This window comes from Phanerochaete carnosa (assembly GCF_000300595.1).
Source record: "Phanerochaete carnosa HHB-10118-sp unplaced genomic scaffold PHACAscaffold_2, whole genome shotgun sequence".
NCBI lineage: Eukaryota > Fungi > Basidiomycota > Agaricomycetes > Polyporales > Phanerochaetaceae > Phanerochaete > Phanerochaete carnosa.
Genome location: NW_006767629.1, coordinates 3,695,651 through 3,714,757, shown reverse-complemented (window position 1 = coordinate 3,714,757; position 19,107 = coordinate 3,695,651). Strand labels below are relative to the sequence as shown.

Below are 19,107 nucleotides of genomic sequence, written 5' to 3'. Positions count from 1 at the left end.
TCTCCAGTGTTGGCAGACATGTGTGACGAATAACCATCCATAGGTGCCTGACAGCACCCTCTGGCGGACCATTGTCGTCTTCAAGTTGGTGACGCGGGTCGTGGACTTGGTAGTGTACTGTTCAAGTTGAATACACCATTTGAAGATCTCGAGTAAAAGCTCTTCCGGGAGACCGGCCGTGGTGATCGCTACATTGAGTCTTGTGACCGCGTTGCGAGCGGGCTCTCGGAAGTCCCCTAGCTGTTGCTCCGGCTGCTGCCTTTCCTGAAAGGATAACGGGAGTATAGCTCCGCGTTGCATGACCTTGCATGTAGAGATAAGCTTTTCGCTCGCAATGATGGAGACCCGTCAAGTAATGCCACGTACTTCAATTTAGCACTTGAAAGAGCTATTATCCGCGCTTTGTAGCAAAATGTGTGGCGCAAATTGGGAGCCGGCTACGGCCAATGAAGATTCAACGACAGATACAGTGATGCTATAGCTTGAACACGAGACTAAGCGAGCTTATAGAAGCTGCTGGTGGTCGGTATTAAGGCCTTAAGGCTGGGACTCTAACGGGCGCTGACGATAGCGGCGGTTGAACGTCGAACGTTGAAGCTGAAGATGTATTCGTCGCGGTGTAGCCACGCGCCTAGGCTCGTGAACCAGCCTCTTAAATTGCGGAAGGGGTAAACCACTGTTCCTCTGGACGAGTCGAATACCATTTAATGTAGAGCGTGTACCCGAAAATATGTTCGATTGTTGAGATGAAGCCACTCAGATGGACATCACATCTCTACATCGAACAAGATCTCGAGGGTCTCAAAATTTCGCAAGGAACCGTTTGAGCGCTGAGCTCTAGTATATGATCGTGGGCTTGGGCTTGGGCTCTCTCCTCGAAACAACAGCATTCAATTCTCTAGACTGAATATTTCATACAAATCCCCTGCGGCCACTATCTCGATGCTAACGTTTAGATTTTAACACATCGAGATCCCAAATAACTTCATCGGCATACTTCTCCAATTCCTCTATATCGTCCTCTCTGATACTTTGCGCGCAGTTAATATGGATCTTCTCAAGACGTAGTTCTGGATTCAGATCCGCCCGCGCCTGCAGCGTACCTGTGAAAACCTCGAACCACTGGTTGCGCTCCAACATCTCGCCAGCGCCGCCAGTTTTATTGACCAATGGGACCTTATGGAGAAACGCGACTTCAGACAGTTCTAGCTGCTTGAGCATCGGGAGTGGTACCGTTTCGGTTTCGGGATGAGGACGAAGCGCCTCCGGGAGGAAGGTTGCAGACGCGCCTGTGACGCATAGGGTGCGTATATTCGGCATCTGGGCAAGTTGCTGCTTCCAGATACATTCTTCGAGAGGATGGTGGTCAAAGGCTGGCCACCGCATTAACAAGCCCACGGCAAGCGTCTCTATCGTCTCTAGTGGGAGCAGGGGTACGAACAATGCAAGCGCAGCGCGTGCACTGACGCTTTTCAGACTCAACTCGAACAGTGGCGACGCTTTCCCGATCGCCTTCGGCGCCCCGTATGGCATAGGCGCGAGTGAGGGCAGTGACTCCTTCCATCCTGTGAACTTAGCAGTTGCATCGCTCTCAGCATCCAAGCGTAGCGCGCGCACGGGCGCCGGGGGCTGGTGCGTAGCGGAAGCCTCAAGTCGCTTGGTGAGCGCGGGGCCGATGTACTCAAGGGCCTGCAAGTCCTCTTCGGTGTCTATTTCCTCGTCGACAACGAGCAGGTTTAGCTCTGCCGTCGCGGGAAATTCCAAGTTCGCTAGCAGTGTGGCGAGGGCCAGACACTGGTCGGACGAGGTGGAGGCTACGTGCAGTAGACGCAAACATGGCAGGGAAACCGGTTTGTCGAAGAGGAGACGAGGCTCGCGAGAGTCGAAAGGTATCTCCAGCTCGGGGTCGTCAGCCCATGGCAAGCCGTTCCATAGCTTGACCGTCTGGAGGAGTGGAAGAGTCTTCAGAATCTCTAGCAGCATCCTCAATCTGGCCGCATCCTCATACAGCGGGGCAATATTCGAAAGACAGAGATGTGTCATGTTTGGCGAAAACCAAGATCTGAGGTCGGGTAGGGTAAGGCCGAAGATCTCTGCACTTTCAAGGGATACGGGAGGTCTCTCTTCAAGGTGTCGTAGAATAGATGGGACTTGCCAGCTATCTGGAGGGGCGGCTACTTTCAGCTTCTTCAGATTTGGCAGCTCTGGAAGGCCTTCAATGAGAATGCGTGTGGTCTCGGCGGACAGCCTGTAATAGTTCTCGTTGTAGTCCTGAATGGTGAGTCGCTCGATACGATGCGACTGCCTGAACACGGGTTCCCAGCTTGCGAAACCGTCGAGGCGGGAGGGATGGTATATCTCGCCCCGGATATCGAGAGGCAGCTGCCCTGACCTCCGCAGGAACGTCTCTACGCAGTCAAGTGAGATGACCGCGATCCTTGTCCACAGCGTGGCTGCACCAAGCGCAACACGCCTCCAGCGACTGCATACTTGGGTGACCGGAAGCCATCCATAGATGTCTGAGGCTGAGATCGAGAGATCAAACCCATATTCCTCTATTTCGGCCGAGCGGTTGACAGGCCGCATGCAAAGGGTGATGGACCACTTGAAGATCTCAATGAGAAACTCGTCAGGAAGTCCCACCACCCAGATATCCTCATTAAGCCTCGTCGCCAGATCTCGCGCGCGCTTGACTGCAGCTTGGTACTGCCGACAGAGCCCTGCACGTTCCTCCGGGGTGAGCGTACAACGTACGGCGCCTGCGCGCCTGCGCATATCTGCCGCGCCCAAGTAATCAGGACAACCTAAGCTGAAGGCGACATCGCACGCACCGCCAAATCTGAAAGTAGGAGGCCGAGGAAAGGGGCGAAGTTTCGTCATGGGCCTATATTTGCCGCGCACAAACGGTCTTATGTAATATCCGTAGAGGCGTCGGAAGCCACCCTGGTTTATAAAGTTTGGGACAATCTGCATCCTGTAGCTTACCACATTCACTCTTCGCGGGCGGTTTTGCATGAATCAATGTGCACACACCTTAGCTATATATTCGTATTTTTGGTATATTTTACCGAAGTCTTGCAAAAGCAGTGGATCCTTTCCGGCGCACAAAGTAGGTCCTGCACCACTTTTTATAAATTTCGTCACCCAAGTGTCACACCAGATGCCGTTGAGCCGTGCTTCCACCGAGAAGCCGAGCCGTCTCTCCAAAGTCGACCTCAAGTGTCTGAGATCAGGCGGAGCGACAAATTTCATCACGCCTTGCTCGTTCTAACGCTCCACTAATGTTCCTTCCCTGTACATGTGCATAGCACCTTTTAAATCAAATATATTGACCAGTCATGTCTGGTGTAAGTACACAAGTTCATGAATGCAGTCGCCAGAATATTTGGTGAGCGAGATCTGGTTGGATCTAGCCATCAGCAGCATTTTTCAGCCAGTTTTGGACCGCTTCCGAGCATTCACAAAAACATCATATTGTCCCTTGCTGTATATCCGCCATAATATGGGTGTCATATTATAGTATGAATACAATTCTGTCATAAAAAATATTCCCAGCACCTCCAGGGGCATATCGCAGCAGCAAGATCAATTTTATAAAGCAAGGAGCCTTTATAAACCAAGGGGCCATCATAGTAACTCGTAAGTATCGCCTTCAATGCCGCCGTAAGGGTCTACGATCTCGAAGACAGCGGGAAAGTCCTGTAAACAGAGTCCGAGCGGGCGGCGCATCCGCTTCGCCCAGCTGGCAGACGTTGTATGTGTAGTATCCAATGCAACGACAGGAATTGAACAAATGCTTTTGAAGCCGTCCCGCGACGCCAAATAGGACGGCTGCGAATTACGGCAGGAGACGGGGAAACATAATACAAACGGTGTTGGCAACGACTCAAGGTAAGTGCTATCGAGCGTAGCCGCCTCGGTACCTGGGTTCTCGGCGGGGGCTGGCCTCCCTGCGGTCACGCTCCCTCCTTCGATCACGCTCCCCATACCGGTCGCGATCATCCCTTGGCCGCTCATTCCTCCGATGGTCGTACTCGTGCTCACTCTGCCTGCGCGCCGCACCTCGTATGCTGCCGTCCCACTCGTCGTCCCTGTCTCGTCGCTCTCGTTCCTTATCTCTCCTTGACGCGCCCCGGATCTTTATCGAGTCCGACTCGCGCGAAGGTCCAGGGAGGTCATCGAGCCGGGGTCGCCCGCCGTCCCTTCGGTCGCGTCCGCCAAAACGGTCGCCATCCCTATCAAAATCGCTGAAGGAGATTTTCGAGTTAATTCGGCCGTTCCTGGAGCCCTTGGATCCGCCGCCACCGCTTCCGCCGCCCTTCTCACGACTATTGCCTCCTCTGCGCTTTGCGAACCAATCGTCTGCATCGTCTGCTTGCACTTCCTGGGCGCGGCGCTCCATGCGTGCCCTCTCCTTCTTCCGTCCCTGCTTTCCGACGTCCAGAGGCAGCACGTGGCCGTAGCCGTCGCCCCACGCGTCGTTCATTCGAGCAGCATACGACGCAGCTTTTCCCGGTTTTCGTTGTTGCGGGTTCTTCGCGTCCGCGAAGGGCCCCGTGTTTATGTTATACGTACCGAACGCTGACGGGTCGGAGGGGCGGTCGTGATGGTGAGATCTTGTTTTGCAGTCCTGTATCACCATTAGCAGGAGTCTACAACACCGAACTGCAAGAAAATTCACATCACCCAAGTGGCCACATTCGCCGCAGTCATAGCACCAATCTTCCGGACCAATGTAGCCCTCGCCACCTTCACCGATCTCGAGTTCTCGCTTCTGTTCACGCGCAGCGAGGATCTCTAGCCGCTCCGGTTCCTCGACATAGGTGTATATGCGCCATAATGTCGGACATTCCTGGGCCAGCGTTTAAAATCGGTGTAGTTGTTTATGAGATACATACGTACGTTGATTTGATGGAGCGACGAACCACAGCGATCGCAATCGTCGAAATTGCTGCCGCCCATTCGCGCACGACCAGCGTAGCGATTTGGACAATCCTGGTAGGACATATTTGACAATGAGACACACCTAAGAAACAATATACATACCCTATTAATGTGTCCTTTCATGCCGCAAGTAAAGCACACTTTACTAATTGGGCAGCTCCGAGTCCCATGTTCGTTCCGAACTCCGCATGTCAGACACTGAAAAGTGAAGGGATATTATTTGATTGTAAGCAGGACAAGGCAGTGAGATGACGTAAAAACAAAACTGACGATGATGACAGGACAATTCCATGTCTTGTGGTCGCCTTCCGCTCCACACTTCTTGCAGACAATCTTGGCGGTCTTTGGTTCAGTACCATCGGCAGGGTCGTCAAAGTACCTAGCAACACCAGGAGCCTAAAATGGGAGGTAATTAGAACTGACACAGAGAGCGAGAGATGATATACACACACCCGTCGATCGTCATCGTAATCAAGGTATTCGATGTAGGCCTCATCCTCAGAGTCCGGGGAAGGGGGTAAAATTAGCTGTAGAGATTCATCGGCATGATCTCCAGCGGATACAGAAACATGAACCGGGAGCAGCAGGGGTATTCCGCCCTCGTCCGCCTTCTCCGTGACATTTGAGGTGGCGGGCGTAGATGGAGATGTGACAATCAAATTAGACAGCTTCGCGTCTGCGGAAATAACAGCAGGGGTTTCATCTATAAAGAAGAGATCAGAGTCCAAGGACTTGTCTCCTGCGTTCTTGGCTGCAGAGTCTGGGTTTGTGGTGGAAGCCGTGGTGGTACGTTCTCGGTCGGAGTCTCGGCGTTTTCGTTTCTTCTTCCTCTTCTTCCTCTCCCTTGAGTCGGAGTCCAGCCTATGCAAGCTGTCCCCCGCGTACACAGTAGGTATGTCTTCTGCGTCCGCAAGTCTGTCAAGCAGACTCCGTATTACCGAATCTTTCGCCCTCGTCTTGCTCGCCCTTTCTGGCGCGTCCCTGCTCTGCCCTTCTGCATCAGTCTGCTCTCTCGAATCATCTCTCGACACTGCTCCCGAGTCCTCTGCCGCCTCGAGCTCAATAATTTCTCCGTCCTCATCCCCAACCACTGTTACTTTCTTGCGTTTCTTCTTCCCTGGCCTGCGAAACTTCTTCGTCCTGTCTTCAGCACCAGCACCAGTATTCACTGAGACATTCATCATCTCCTGTGTGTCACCTCTGCTAGTTGGACCGAGCGGGGACTTCCTGGCGCGTTTCGTCGGCCGTTCGTGAGACTCATCCCCGGACTCCACTATTATGATCTCGCGATCGTCGGTGGTTAGATCTATGACCTCCTTGTCTGCCATGGTATCGCCCTGGCACAGAGGAAGAGAAACAAGTGAGACTGGAGTGCGACGAGGCCAGGTCGCTGTAGTCGTCTACGAGCGTGAACAAGCAGGATTGGCAAAGCTCAAAATCGACACAGTATGTTCGGCGATCAAAATTGATGGCTATTGCCTCTTCTGGGGGCGGAGCTCGCCTCAATAACGAACGCCATTTCGTACTTTGTGTGTCCTCATGGTAACCGGTAGTGCGGGACGGGCTATGACTCAGATAAATCTGACCAAGGTATATAATGGTGACTGAACAGGAGCTGGAAGACAACTTCTCTCCTCCCTGAAACTCCATTGCACGCATAAACGCCCAGATCGACATCTCGTTTGCACCGAACGGCTCGGTGCCATTCGTCTTGCGACTACAAGTTCACGCTTCGGATATGTCTTCACAAAAGGACACGCTGCATGAGATCCACGTCAGCAACCTGACCTTCTCATTTGCGCCATCCGACCCCAACGTCGAGCCGTCGCTTGTAGATGTCTGTCTGGAACTGCCGAAGGGCTCGCGGACAATTTTAATCGGGGCAAATGGGGGTGCGTCAATTCACTCGTCATGCCAGCATGCGTATTAAGAGATTTCAAAGCTGGAAAGTCGACTCTGCTTCAGATCTTGGCTGGAAAGCGCCTCATCTCGCGACAAGGCACGGAAGTGAAGATCAAGGACCGCGACGTATTTCGGCAGTACCCCCAGGGTGTGACTTTCTTGGGCACTGAGTGGTGCGTATGAATCTGTGGTGCTCTGCCTTGGACATCTGTGACATTCTTCTTCAATCTTAACAGGGCTATGAACCCGGTTGTTCGAGGCGATATCAAGGTCGAAGACTTCCTCAACTCTGTTGGAGGCTACCGCCACAAGGCAAGACGAGATCTGCTTCTCGAGATTTTGGATGTCGACCTGGACTGGCACATGCATGCCATCAGCGATGGTGAACGGCGGCGAGTTCAGCTTGTTATGGGTCTCATGGGCGAGTGGGACGTGCTACTGCTAGACGAGGTAATTCCCTTCGTCACTTAGATGCTATTCCGCTGACCACAGCCAGGTCACTGTTGACCTCGACGTACTCGTGAGAGACGATCTGCTCAGGTTTCTAAAGCAGGACAGCATAGAGCGCGGAGCAACGATACTCTGTACGTGACGGTGATTAATGCAGTGTGTCCCAACTGACGTATACGATAGATGCCACGCATATCTTCGATGGCCTGAATGATTTTCCCACTCATGTTGCGCACATGCGCTTTGGGTCGTTCCTTACACTACCCACTCCTTGGCCATTCCCAACGGTCGATGCTGCCGGACCAAACACTCTACTATACAACGTCGCTTTGCAGTGGCTAAAGGAGGATCGCGAGTTCCGCAAGGAGCTCGAGAGGAGTGGTAAGAAAGTGAGGGGGCCTAGAAAGGAAGAGGTGAACTCTTTTGATATCTTTGTGTGCCTCTGTCTGACAGCTTGCTTCGCAGGTACCGGAGAGCTCGGAGGCTTTCTATAAAAAGTACGTTATTTATCCTGGTATGTGGGGGATGACTGACCCTTTGCACACAGGTATGACTACAGCCACTGACAGCTCGTCTAACAATCATCTCTATCTCTCGTGCATGTCATGTTCAACACTGGCGCAGTTCATGAGCTCAACCCCATTGTAGCAAATACTAGTACTGTAACCACAATGTCTGGATACCCTGCACTCAACTTGCATGTTGCCGCCGCATTCAACTGTAGATCTAAACCGCTCGTATGACATATTTTCGTAACGTGGCGATGGGATAAACTGTGACCCTTTTCATGTGTCGCCGATCCTTATTCCTGCCGCACATCTTGCCGCAACAGGCCTATTCGTGCCTTCGCGCCCTCGGGGCCTGGACTCTCCGAAGAGACGCCTATAACAAGCGCTTTGACTTATTGGCAAAAAATAAACGCGATTAGATATTAGCCCGCCCTGGTTGTTTCTAAACCACTTCGACGGCAACGACGTTGATCTACTCGCTCCCCTCATCGTCGTTCTGGCCGTGCTGGTCATCGCAGGGCGTATTCTCTACCTTGTTCACGTCATTTCTTCCGGAACTTGAACTCAGTCGCTCCTTCACTCTCGTACCCAGTCCACCGTCACCATGGTTCCAGATCTCATGCTCTTCGAAAGAGACTGTGTCCCCTGCCCCGATGTAGTCCCTCCCTGTTCGTGCGCACCAGATGAGAAGTGTACATCCATCGGAAGGTGCGTCCCACGCCCGGTGAGTGCCCCGCTGTCGCGTCCAGGCTGACCGTTCCACTTGCAGGAGCTGTAACGCTTGCCCGGTCAACCAATGTGTCCCTCAAAACGGCTCCAGTTCTTCCTCTTCCGGTGGTGGTGTCAGTGGGGGCGCCGTTGCAGGTGCGGTCATTGCCTCAGTGGTCTTCTTCGCCGCTGTTATCCTCGCGTTTCTCTGGTACCGGAAGCGTCAACGTCAGAGGCGTGCCACTGCACTCGCCGCGGATGCTAAGCCGGACACCCCCGCTCGCGCAGAGGACGTCCTTAACCGACCGGACCCGAACGAGAAGCCTACTGTGCCGGAGGCACAGGAAATGCATACGGTCAGGATATATGGCGGTGCCTCAAACATGACCATCAATCTTGATCCCGAGTCTCATGGAGACTCCGTAGCCGCCACCAATGGACACACCCCAGTGCGGATGTCGACACAGTCGAACCCCTTTACCGACTCCCACTCTATCCAGAGTGCGTCGACTGGCACACAGTCGAACGTCATACCCATCGCTCTTGTACCGCCAGGCTCGGTCTCTCTGCGTTCCAACACCCCAGTAAATGGTGCGCCGGGCCCTATGCGCCCAGAGCGCACAGCGGACGTCTCTCTAGACTACGATCACGCAGATGTTCCGAGCGGAACGGGCAAGCAGTACGCGAAGTCTACGGTGTCCGGCATCCGTAACTCGTTCATGACCACCGGCAGTTTCGCCAGTGATCTTCTGAACGAGGCGCCAGTGATAGTTACCCCGTCGCAGGGTGCTGTGAAACAGGTTCTCGGCGTCATGAAAGCTGAAGTCATCCATACACCACCGGGATCTGTATATTCGAATTCGGAGGCCAACAAGTCCTCGGGTTCGCTCAGCGTTGCCAGCAGCCGCCCGCCGGTTCGCTCACCGCTTGCCGGATCGAGCTTTGGTCCTTTGGAGTCCATGACAGAGGAGCAAGAATACGAAGAGCAGGGTGTCACCACTCGTGGGGATCCATTTGGAGACGAGCATTCACCATACACAAGCACAACCCCTACAGTTACTGGCGGAACGTCACCCACTTCTACGTCTGCGATTTTCGCCTACAGCGACCAGCACAGGGACTCTCGGGGACCCAGGGCAGCGTGGAAGAAATCCAAGGAGCCGCGACCAACAAGTGTCAATACCCAGGCTGGTTCTATTATTGGGGCGACCATCAGTAACGCATCCCGCGTCCATCTCGGTCTTGATCAGGTTACTCCCAACCGCGTTGCTTCCCATACGTTGGTTGTTCCCGCCTCGTCTGATTTCCCTCTCACGCCCGTCAGTGCGCCGTTGAGTACCGCACGATCGCAATACCGGATGACGAGCGCGAAGATCGTGTCGCCCATGAGCTCAGGCGACACAACGCCGTCACTGCCGACGGGTGTGTTTGAGCGACAGCAGCGTCAGGCTATCGAAGAGATGGAAGTTTCAAGGAGGGCATCGGTTGTGAGCTCGACTTCCACACGTGCTGACTCCATCCTTGAGGGTTTCCCATTTGTTCCCCCATCACCTATTTCTGATAGGCCTGCCCGCACACCGCCACGCTCCCCTCTTGCGCAGCAGCCGTTTACGGGCGGGAGCGTGAGCCCTTCCAAACCGGCACCAGAATCTCCCCTACCGTCGCCACCGAATAGGAAGCTGCTCGGCATGTCAACTGTGTCGCAGTCATCCACGACGTCGAACGGCCTCGGATCATTCCCCTTCCAGATCGACAATGGCAGTGGCCCCGAATCCACAGAGCAGCCGACATCGCCGTCAAGCTATCCAGGCAAACAGCGCGCAAGCCTGGACACGCTCGCGCTGACCGCCGATCTGCAGAGCTATCCGCTGGGCTTTGATCGGGACGCAGCCATGGCGCACTACCCACCGAACAGTAAGCAGTGATGTGTGACCGCTCACGCCCCGCGCGGTCAGCTTGAAAAACGGACGCCTTTTCATCGCCACGCTGCTCTTCATGCCGTGTCCTTAATGTCTTCCTTCCATCTTCTGGTGCTCTTTTCCGCTGCTGTATTCTGAACGGACTCGTCGCTGTACACAAGAAAGCTCATCTGTTGGTAGTCCTCGCTTACCTCCTTGTCGCTCATTTGCGGACACCTCCTGCTCGTCCTTCCTCACGTATCCCCACCATTTCCCACGATTACTGACAGCTCGTTCTAGATTCGTGTACGTAAAGGTACGCCAGGTGTCTGGAGCTCTTAGTCTCAATACTGACACCCGCATCTCTTCGTCCAGATGGCTTACCCCGTATTCGTCGTTCCGCTATACCTTCGTATACCATACCACGCCTTGCCTGTCTCCGCCCACCTGTGCCCATGGCTGAGTCTGTCCTTTCATCTTCTCTCCCTTCCTCACTCTCCTTGAGTTTCTTGGTCCCTCTTTCATCTTCTGCTCAAGCGGCCGTTGTTTTGGTTAGAACTGGTCCTGGCGTCGCCTTGCATCTGCTCGTCGCGCTTTCCCCACGGGATGCACGCGCTGGTGGATTATGGGAGAAAGCCTACACAGGTGGTTGAGGGTTTACTTTGTCCTTTATTGTCTATTTAATTCATTCGCTCTGCTGGTCACTGCTGGGTTCTTTTACGTTAGGGCTTCACTTGAAATTTTGTATTACAGTCTGGTTGTCTATACTTAACGAATGCGATCATGGACGCTTTCCTCCAGCTTGCAGACATTGTCAAATTTTCCAGTTTTCGGCCTCGTTCGTAGAGGCCCGGCCTTCCTAAATCGCTCCGCTGTCCTCGGAAACCAATTACCACTTGGGTAGATTGATAAAGTACGGCAAGATGCTCTGCCACTGGGGCCAGAACCCTATCATCCCGTCAAGACGGCTGTACCGCCCCAGCAGCTGCGCCTCCCTCAGGCCTGGGAGCTCGAGCGTACGTACTGGATTCCGAGTTTCAGTCGACCCCCCTCACGCACAGCATTGACTAATGTTACAGCCGCCACAACGGTCAGACCGTGTCACATCCTCCCGCTGCAGATAGACACCGATGGTTGTGGAACCGCTTTCCATCATCTCGGCTCTCGCAGGCGCCGTGAAGAGCCTGTACGAGATCGCGGCAAAGGTGAAAGAGAACAGAAAGCAGTGCGTTCGCCTGTGCCTGCATATCAACTCCATACTCGATGTCGTCCAGACAGAGTGCGAGGAGGGGCTGCCGCCGAGGTTGGCGAAGAGGATGATGAAGTTGACGAGGTGGGTGTCCCAGGGACTGCGGGATAGCTGGCTGAGACTGACGAGGTCCTGTAGCGCGCTATTAGACCTCGCCATTACGCTTGAAGGATTGCACAAGAGCTCGTTCCTCCAGAGAATAATATGGCGGGATCAAAATAGCGTCCAAGATCCAGGAAGTGTACAGGTATATATTCGAAGCGATGCAATATCTGAAGGTATGGATTGTCACATCTGTTTTGCTAGAAGTGCTGTACACTCACGTTCATTCGTAGCTGGGCATAGCGTTCAATATTTGTAAAGTGCAACGCGAGAACGAGGACGCGAGACGAGAAGACGCTGCCGCCGCAAAGCAGAATTTTGACCGCCTTCTGAGTAACGACAAGGAAATTCTTGGGGCGAGTATTGTATCATTTGCCATGAAAGAAGCGAACTGAGGCCTGCATCTAGGAGCTCGAGGTGCACAAGCAGCAGATGCAGGAAGCAATCGTTTGTCTGCACCGGGTATGCCGTCTGACTTTGGAAGTGTGATTCGCTCACGTCGCGCCTGTCTCCAGTACTTAGGCAAGTTGCCCGACTCGGTGGAGCGTCGCTACCTCGAGAATGGAATGCATGCATTGCAACGACGGTCCGGCCCGCTACGTATTATTCCCGACGTCTTTGTTATCACTTCGCTCGACGTCATCGTTCACTACGACAAGAAGCTCGGCCAGGGGGGCTTCACATCAGTGTACGAGGCACATTGGAGAGGAACGAAAGTCGCGGTAAAGGTCATGGATAGAGGTGTCCCTGCATCTGTAAGTATCTCGTACACAGATTTCTGGCCGCCCTAACGTGCCTCCCATAGGCGATTCAGAGAGAAGTTGACGTGTGGAAGCGATTGCGTCACCCACACATCCTCGAGTTCTTCGGGGCTTGCTCGATTGCAGATCCACCCTTCATGTTCTGCGCGTATAAGCAGCACGGAGACGCTGTTGACTATCTGCGACGCTTCCCGGATGCCAACCGATTGCAGCTTGTAAGCTGTCAAATCTCCTCCAGAGGCTCTAGCTGACCTGTTCATTCAGTTGTACGAAGCAGCGCTAGGCCTTGAATATTTGCATTCAAATGGGGTCGTTCATGGCGATATTAAAGCTGTAAGCTAGCAGTTCTTTTGTTTGCTTTGTCAGAGCGTCACTGATGGAGGTTTCTCAGTCTAATATTTTGATCGACGAACACGGAAGGGCTTGCCTCTCTGATTTCGGACTATCCCAAATCAAGATACATACAACGTCAATTCGTTGGCAGGGAACGTCTCCCCAGCATGGAACTGCGCGTTGGATGTCGCCGGAGCACATGACTGAGGGCGTTACGAACAAGAGAACCGACGTCTACAGTTTCGGGATGACGATGTACGAGGTTCGTTTAGAAGCCTCTCAGAGAGGTATGGCTTGTGCTGACTAGCTGTAGGTATTCACTGGCAATCCTCCCTTCGCCGCGACGCCTGAAACCATGCTGCTTGCCGTCATATGTAACCGGGGTGTCAGGCCCTCTCGCCCAGAGGGTCTGGCTATCGAGAGAAACGGGCTCAACGACGAGATCTGGGAAGCGATGACTCGCACTTGGGCTCATCAGCCGGAGCGGCGGCCTCTCGCGTCTGACATCCTCAGTTTACTGACGCGTCATACGGCGCTGGTTCCTCTGAGTAGCGAAGATCCATCGCCATCCGGAAGCGCACAGGATTTCCGTACGTTTCCAGACCCACATTCGTCCCCGAAAGCCAGCTTGACGCACTTGCGGTCGCCCACTGTTTCTTCGACGTCAAGCGGCGGGTCGCAGGCCGTGTCGACCTACTCGGCTCAGCGATCCGAGCTGCGCATAACACCAGCGAGAATCCACCCGAATCCTAGTTTGCTGTCGTTGTCTACTATCTCCAGCAGACTTTCAAATGATAGCGCTATCAAGGAGATCAATAATACAACCACTACAAGTCCCTCGTCGAACAAGCCTTATGTTTCTGCCGGCGCCCGAGAGCTCATCGATTTTCTGGACGAAGGCCCGCCCGACGACTTCGAAGATGAGAACGAAGAGCACGCGAGCAATGTGCCACCAAAGCGAGTTCTGGGATTTGTACGCCTCCCTCACCGGATAGCCAAGATTGCTGGGAAGCGCGAAGGCGCCAACGCGCCAGAGACACACAAACGGTTAGAATTGTCACCAGAGTCGTCGAGGCTTCCTGTATCGAAAGACGTGCAGGTACTCATCGACTTCCTGGACGAGGGCCCGCCCGAAGGGGACGAGTCCGCCTCCGCTGCTTCTCCCGAAACTTCATTGGGCCCCGCGAGCCCCATCTCCTTCAGTAAACTCGGGCGTCGTATACGGCGACCCAAGGACCTGGACGTCGCCGCCACGAACGATGCTTTTAGGGCCAGGATCAGAACGTCGCTGCCCTCGCCCCACAGCCCCGGGTCCGCGAGCGACCGCTCGCAGCCGTACATCTCGCAGAGCGCCCGCGAGCTCGTCGCGTTCCTGGACGAGGGCCCGCCGCCCGAGCTGCGCAGATATCAGCGCGACGGGAGCGTCGCGTCCTCCTCGGCCGAGTCGACGTCCTCTGCGCGGCGCATCCGCGACATGTTCTTGCGCGGCCGCGGTGGCAGCGGCGCGGTGGGGCCTCCGCCGACGTCGGCGTCAGAGTCCCGCCGGCCGTCCTTTGCGTCGTCCATGGAGGACCCATTCCTCCTGCCGCTGCCGCTGCCCACCGTCTCTGACTCGTCCTCGAGTCAAGACGACGCGTCTTCTGTCGTCGACATCTCCGCCGCGACCGGCGGCCAGCGCATGCCGCAGGGCCACGTCGAGAACGCGCCGCGGCCCTCATCGCCACCGCCACCGTCGGCAGCGGCGAACGCGTCTTCCGACGAGTCCGTGGACAGCGGGCACGCATCGGAGGAGCTGCAATATGCGCCCGCGCGAGGCGTGCGGCAGGCTGGCGTGGGCAGTGCGGGCGAGCCGGGGCGGGGGGCGTCCGGCGTGGGCGCCGCAGCCGCCGCGCCAGTCATCGTCATGCTGTCGTCCCTGGCGCTCTACATGCTGCTCTTCAGTCCGATCGCGTAGAAGGCGGGATCGCGAGAAGGGCGTGCGCACATTCGCCGGGCTGCGTGCGTAATTCATATTCACGAGAGAAATTTGGAACTTTTTTGTCACAGAGAATATACAAAAACAGCTTGAAAAAAAAAGGAAATGTCGTATTTTTTCCCTCGGTATCCGGCAGCCTGGCAACTCGGCAATCCGGCAGCCGAGCTGATTGTCCGCCAGGCCATTTATCAAAGCGCCCAGGGACGGTGGCACCCAGACGATAATCGGCTCGGCTGCCGGGTTGCCGAGTTGCCGGGCTGCCGGATACCGAGCGAAAAATACAACATTTTCTTACTTATTTTCTCAAGCTGTTTTCGCATTTTTTTGTGACAAAAAAGTTCCAAATTTCTCTCGTGTATTGCACCCGGAGCGCACAAGGGCCTACAAGGGCACTGCAAGAACCTTGTTTGTCAGTGCGCACACACACCGCGGCGGCCCTGGCGGGCAGCTGACTAATGCCGACTTTGTGCCTCTTTGTGTATAGTCCGAACTTTGTCCGCACCGCGTACATTACAAGCCGGCGCGCCTCGGACTCATTCACAGGGAAGTGTGTTTATGATACACCATCCATTCCGCAGTCCCGTGATAAATGTCTGATACTACATGCGACGAAAGAACTCTATCGAAACTACGCTACGTGTGCTGGTAGTGGCACAGAGTTAGCAGGCTGAGTATTGCTACAGAGATGTACATGGGCAACTATACAGTGTGCATAAGGTCTGGATTATTGCGAGCAGCATGATTGCATAAAGGGGAGGTAGGGTATTAGGGCCATCTAGATGTGGCGCTACGATAATGGGGGTCCACTGTAACCGAAGGGGATCCAACGTAATGAGGGGGTATTGCTCCAAAAGCACATATCCCAGAGCGACGCCCACCCGAGCGGGCTGGGCGTCGAGGCATGAAGCGGGCGCATAGGCGACGATGCGCTGAACCACCAGTACGGCGAGCTGCATCAGATCAGCATGAACGGGCTGCCATGCATTCAGCCGACAGCCTGCTGGCTCGTGTAGGTGGTATACCACCTCTGGGGGTCACTGTACAACACGCCGTGTGCGTCAGCGTGGCCCGTGCGGTCCAAGACTCGGAGAGGTACTGACGAGGCGTTCCCCTGCACGCGCGGCAGCTGGTACGCCGCGGACTCGCCGCGGCCGCTCATCTGCAACCCGTCGCTCGGCGCGAGCTCGTACCGAGCCTTGGACTCGCCGTCGTCACTGCCCGGCCCGGCCCCACCGCCGTCGCTGCTGCCGCCAATGCTGCCGCCGCCGCCGATGCGCTGGTAGCTGTTGAAGCCGTCCCAGCTCAGGCGCGGCGCACTCGCACCGCCGTTGCTCGCGCCAACGCCGTTCTGCGCGTGGTACGGGCTCGGCTGGGGCGAGTGTGAGAGCGGTGAGTGCGCGCCGTACGAAGGGTTGATCGGTGCGAGCATCGCTGTGTTCGCAACCGGGCTGCCGGTCTCGAGCTTCGTCGAGTACAGACCCGGGAGGCCGTTCTGCATGAGCGGGTGACCCTGCTGCTGCTGTGGCTGTTGGTGGTGCTGCTGCTGTTGGTGCTGTGGCAGAGGCGCAGGGCTCGAGATCTGGCGCAGACTCGGCAGGGCGTAGGGCCCGGGGGCCTGTGCAGAATAGGGGATGGTGTTCTGGCGAGTGGCTGGCTGCAAAAGCGCTTGGAGGCGGTCCTGCCAGTCGCGATCTGGGCTGACAAGAGCGTAGTTTTCTGAAGGGGCTATGTGAGTCGTCCGAAGACTCTGGAATGTTCGGAGATACGGCATACCTTCTCCATACCGGCCTGGTGAGTCGTCACCCGAGCCCGCCATGATGGCAGCAAGGAAATCTTCCTTCGTCGAGCCAAACCTGTGACCGCTGAGTCAGTCCATTTGTCATCCAACGCACACACGGTTGTACTCACGGTTGTTGCAGACGACCTCTTGGGCCGAAGGGTCCAATCTTGACTCGACGTATTATGTGAGCGGCCAGTTGGTCTCGAGAGAGATCTTGGATGAGGCCGCGCGCACGAGGGTCGTCTGCGCTGATGACTGTGCCCAACAACGCCTCGACCTGGTGTAGTCGTCGTTCGAGGGCAAGGATGTAGCCTTTTGGTGGGCCTCGCTTGTGGCTGGGGCCTATACCATTCACTTGTCAGTATTGTGTTCAAGGTCGGTGGCACCTTGGTCCTACTCACCAACATAGGTGCAAGCTATGGCAAACGTCGATCAGCAATCTTGCACACGACGAGGAGGCAACATATATACTCACAGACTCCCATTGCCGCACATGCGCGGCAGATATTATCCACGTCTGATCTCTCGCACTTGCTCTTCGTTCGGCGGCATTGATCGCAGGCTATAGGTAGGACCGGTTAGCACTCGTCGATCAAAAGACGGTGAGACAACGTACCTCTCGTACTCCTGCGTCGTGATGCGGCAGCGCGGGCACTGGAGGCGGGGGAGGCGCCGCGGCCGTCTTCGTCAGATTGGTCTGGTGTAAAGTGTCGTGGTTGCATGGTAGTAAGTAGTAGGAAGAAAGTTGGGATGGTAGGGTGCCGGGGTCCGGTTATATACTACAGCGAAAGAGACCGAAGCTAGTATGGTTTTGGGGCCACTTTGGGGGGAGCCACTGGAAGCTCCAAGGGCTTTATAGAGAGATCCAACACACGCGTCGTGAGCCGCCCTGACCAGTCGAAAGCGTGACTATTTTTTGATGAGAAGTATGCAGTCGGACTCTGGACTGAACCCGTTTGACTCCTCGTTCGGCCGGGGCCTCTGGAGAGTTCATGAAGGCTGTGTCCAGTACATTCGAGCATTCCCTCCCCCGACCCGCCCGCCTCGTTGCGCTGCGCCCCCGGCTGTGAACACCGACCCTTTCCACAGCAAGTTGACGTCATGCACCCACTCAAAATCAGTCGAAGGGTCCGCCATGGGTCTGAGGAGGAATGCATTTGATGCCAGGTGGAGTGCGAGGAGACATGGGAAACACGGGGACAACGGCGTCTGCCGGTACTGGACGCCCATTTCGGAGCGCGCAGTTACTGTCGATCCCGCCGGCTGGGACCGCCCCCACGTCGACGGGGTAGCGGCCGCAGTGCAGCCGTCGTCGGTCTCGGCCTACAGCAGTGCCTCCGCCGTCCGTGACTTTCGCCATTCCTGTCAGCCAAACACAAACCCTGTATTCTCGGACTCGGATGAGTCAATGCCGGTCCGTGCCGCAGTAAGCACCACCTCCGACTGCTGCCAAAGTACAGAGCTATCTCCTATGCGCGCACCCCCACTGAATGAGCACAGCGATCCGTAAGCTTTCCGGCACCGCCTGCATAACTCATACAGGACATAACCATGAAGCTGCGTTGACAAACACTCCCTTACAAAGAATCTCGCTTGTGGTCAGGAAGCGGAGAGTAGCACTCACCGAGAACGCAGCAGCGGTGCGAGCTCATGCAGGCCTCATGTGCTGTATGGTTCTAAGCGAAAAGCGAATGGCTTGCCAAAGCTTATAAATTTTTGAAAGTCCGTGGATAGAAACCTCTAGCAACATCTGCAATTCCCGAGCCCGAGAGAACTCGTCAGAGGTAAGGTCAGAGGAGCTCGTGGCTCCAGGTCACGCTCAGCGGTGTTCAGGGTCGCCCATGACGCGTCGCTCATGGAACCCCGGATTTGGTCCGGAAAGCCCCGATTCTCGAACCTGAAGATCATCGAATCTGCAGATTGAGCCCTCACTGCACAAACATCCTCCCGTCATTTCTCTCTGTCGAGTGCAAGAGTGTAAAAAGTGATACGGTGTTCACACTACGGGCATGAGCTGATTTCAGATCACCTGAAATGTCCTGGTCAAGCCATCAAAGCTGTTTTATTTTCGAAGACTTAACCGGGGCTTTCTGGTGTCCCAAAATGATAGATTTGCTACCACTTTCGTAGCCATTTGTGGTGCAGGAAAATGATAAATTTTGTGTAGCCTGAAATGAACCTGAAATGACTCAATACGGCTACATTTCAGTACAGCAAAGAGTTCATGTTTCAGGAGACTTTGTGGCGCATTTTAGGACATCTGAAAGGACATATGTAGAAATCATTCCTGCCTCATGTTTGCAATGAGGAAAGGTCCGGGCAAGGAAAACTTTTGATGGTTCTAAAATTACCATTTACGGCAAATTTGTAGTACATTTCTAGGACGTTTCTGACTTATCTCAGGTAAAAATCTTCTAGCTCATAAAATAGCTTCAAAATCCATCAAAAATGGCAATTTCAGGACCATCAAAAGTTTTCCTTGCCCGGACCTTTCCT

The 19,107-nt window shown here is 54.9% G+C and overlaps 8 protein-coding genes across 8 annotated transcripts; 5 read left to right on the top strand and 3 right to left on the bottom strand.

Moving 5' to 3' along the window:
* Positions 1-880: 880 nt before the first annotated feature.
* On the bottom strand, positions 881-2,851 carry PHACADRAFT_181863 (uncharacterized protein). The gene has a single exon (XM_007392415.1). The coding sequence runs from the start codon at positions 2,773-2,775 to the stop codon at positions 946-948; it is 1,830 nt and encodes a 609-aa protein (XP_007392477.1). The 5' UTR covers positions 2,776-2,851; the 3' UTR covers positions 881-945.
* Positions 2,852-3,580: 729 nt separating this feature from the next.
* On the bottom strand, positions 3,581-6,349 carry PHACADRAFT_250735 (uncharacterized protein). Its single transcript, XM_007392414.1, has 6 exons — positions 5,397-6,349; positions 5,215-5,340; positions 5,047-5,142; positions 4,903-4,995; positions 4,682-4,852; positions 3,581-4,630 (listed from the first exon to the last, which is right to left on the bottom strand). The coding sequence occupies exons 1-6, from the start codon at positions 6,270-6,272 to the stop codon at positions 3,899-3,901; spliced, it is 2,094 nt and encodes a 697-aa protein (XP_007392476.1). The 5' UTR covers positions 6,273-6,349; the 3' UTR covers positions 3,581-3,898.
* A 331-nt stretch (positions 6,350-6,680) lies between these two features.
* PHACADRAFT_250733 (uncharacterized protein) lies at positions 6,681-8,050 on the top strand (the record flags this gene model as incomplete). Its single annotated transcript, XM_007392413.1, has 7 exons — positions 6,681-6,836; positions 6,887-7,019; positions 7,083-7,296; positions 7,343-7,430; positions 7,480-7,709; positions 7,762-7,793; positions 7,844-8,050. Coding segments are annotated over 7 exons (872 nt in total), but the record flags the coding sequence as incomplete, so codon positions are not given.
* Positions 8,051-8,290: 240 nt separating this feature from the next.
* Positions 8,291-11,213, top strand: PHACADRAFT_250730 (uncharacterized protein). Its single transcript, XM_007392412.1, has 3 exons — positions 8,291-8,513; positions 8,575-10,727; positions 10,787-11,213. The coding sequence occupies exons 1-2, from the start codon at positions 8,410-8,412 to the stop codon at positions 10,436-10,438; spliced, it is 1,968 nt and encodes a 655-aa protein (XP_007392474.1). The 5' UTR covers positions 8,291-8,409; the 3' UTR covers positions 10,439-10,727; positions 10,787-11,213.
* A 1,363-nt stretch (positions 11,214-12,576) lies between these two features.
* On the top strand, positions 12,577-13,358 carry PHACADRAFT_57584 (uncharacterized protein; the record flags this gene model as incomplete). The annotated part of the gene is made up of 4 exons (XM_007391277.1): positions 12,577-12,693; positions 12,764-12,856; positions 12,915-13,118; positions 13,170-13,358. Coding segments are annotated over 4 exons (603 nt in total), but the record flags the coding sequence as incomplete, so codon positions are not given.
* Positions 13,359-14,397: 1,039 nt separating this feature from the next.
* Positions 14,398-14,916, top strand: PHACADRAFT_250728 (uncharacterized protein). The gene has a single exon (XM_007392411.1). It carries the CDS (start codon positions 14,421-14,423, stop codon positions 14,808-14,810), a length of 390 nt encoding a protein of 129 aa, XP_007392473.1. The 5' UTR covers positions 14,398-14,420; the 3' UTR covers positions 14,811-14,916.
* A 466-nt stretch (positions 14,917-15,382) lies between these two features.
* PHACADRAFT_250727 (uncharacterized protein) lies at positions 15,383-17,425 on the bottom strand. The gene is made up of 6 exons (XM_007392410.1): positions 17,228-17,425; positions 17,087-17,173; positions 17,013-17,027; positions 16,740-16,953; positions 16,605-16,684; positions 15,383-16,547 (listed from the first exon to the last, which is right to left on the bottom strand). The coding sequence occupies exons 1-6, from the start codon at positions 17,331-17,333 to the stop codon at positions 15,817-15,819; spliced, it is 1,233 nt and encodes a 410-aa protein (XP_007392472.1). The 5' UTR covers positions 17,334-17,425; the 3' UTR covers positions 15,383-15,816.
* Positions 17,426-17,539: 114 nt separating this feature from the next.
* PHACADRAFT_25982 (uncharacterized protein) lies at positions 17,540-18,121 on the top strand (the record flags this gene model as incomplete). Its single annotated transcript, XM_007391257.1, has 1 exon — positions 17,540-18,121. The coding sequence occupies one exon, from the start codon at positions 17,540-17,542 to the stop codon at positions 18,119-18,121; it is 582 nt and encodes a 193-aa protein (XP_007391319.1).
* Between the last annotated feature and the right edge of the window lie 986 nt (positions 18,122-19,107).